This window comes from Nestor notabilis, unplaced genomic scaffold, assembly GCF_000696875.1.
Source record: "Nestor notabilis isolate BGI_N333 unplaced genomic scaffold, ASM69687v1 scaffold20474, whole genome shotgun sequence".
Lineage (NCBI taxonomy): Eukaryota > Metazoa > Chordata > Aves > Psittaciformes > Psittacidae > Nestor > Nestor notabilis.
This window is the reverse complement of record NW_009927125.1, coordinates 32,006-32,286: the sequence shown is the minus strand read 5'-3', so window position 1 is coordinate 32,286 and position 281 is coordinate 32,006. Positions and strand designations below refer to the sequence as shown.

Below are 281 nucleotides of genomic sequence, written 5' to 3'. Positions count from 1 at the left end.
AGGAGGCGATGTCGGCATCGCCGTGACATCACCCCGCGGTTTATATAGTTGAGGAAGGGTCCGGGTGCCCCGTCTGGTGCTTGCAGCCGCCTGCCAGCGCGTGTGCAGAGGGTGCGGAGCGGCGCGGCTCTGTTTGTCAGTCTGTCTCTCTCCTTCTCTCTCTCTCTCCGTCTCTCCCCAGGATTTATGGACTTCACTTTCTAGAGGGCGGCGCGGCAAGGATGAGAGCCCAGCTGATGTGCGCGGTGCTGCTGGCCTTGGCCTCCTGCAGTCTCTGCTCA

General features: G+C 62.3%; 1 protein-coding gene across 1 annotated transcript in view; it reads left to right on the top strand.

Moving 5' to 3' along the window:
• The first annotated feature begins 38 nt into the window (after window positions 1-38).
• NTS (neurotensin) overlaps window positions 39-281 on the top strand; it is a 13,322-nt gene continuing 13,079 nt past the window's right edge. Inside the window, exon 1 of the mRNA XM_010013928.1 lies at window positions 39-279. Within this exon, the coding sequence (XP_010012230.1) occupies window positions 222-279 (58 nt within the window). The 5' untranslated portion in view covers window positions 39-221. The remainder of the gene's footprint in view (window positions 280-281) is intronic.